The sequence below is a fragment of the Physella acuta genome, unplaced genomic scaffold (genome assembly GCF_028476545.2).
Source record: "Physella acuta isolate Inbredline_101_S28 unplaced genomic scaffold, ASM2847654v3 ptg000856l, whole genome shotgun sequence".
NCBI lineage: Eukaryota > Metazoa > Mollusca > Gastropoda > Physidae > Physella > Physella acuta.
Window position 1 is genome coordinate 2,133 of NW_026732373.1, and position 368 is coordinate 2,500.

General features: G+C 26.6%; 1 protein-coding gene across 1 annotated transcript in view; it reads right to left on the minus strand.

Annotated features, from left to right (window-relative positions):
* Positions 1-348: 348 nt before the first annotated feature.
* LOC131952171 (protein timeless) overlaps positions 349-368 on the minus strand; it is a gene marked incomplete at its 3' end in the record, with an annotated part of 36,188 nt that continues 36,168 nt past the window's right edge. The window contains exon 9 of the mRNA XM_059314725.1: positions 349-368. This exon is cut by the window's right edge and continues 35 nt beyond it. Within this exon, the coding sequence (XP_059170708.1) occupies positions 349-368 (20 nt within the window).

Here is a 368-nt window from a genome sequence, read left to right on the forward strand (position 1 = left end):
CTGTGTTTTTTTTTTCCTGTGTTTTTTTTTTCCTGTGACTTTTTTTCCTACAATCAAATAGCCCCACCCTTTCCCAATTGAATTGCACAAAGTCCATTTTTCGTGTTCCTTAAATAAAGAATGCTAATGGGAATATCCTACATTTAAAAAAAATGTTATTAACTAAACATTTTAATAGATAGTTATAGAATTATATTGTAAGTTATTTAATTAGATTAACAGTGTTAAGAAATGGCTATGGGTTCATTGGATGTAAACAATTTTTAAAACTGACAAAAAGCAATTGGAAATTTTGTTTAAAATCATAAACCAAATGTCTTTGAATGCAAGTTAAAATAAACGACTTACATAGTCCTTTGAATAAGAAT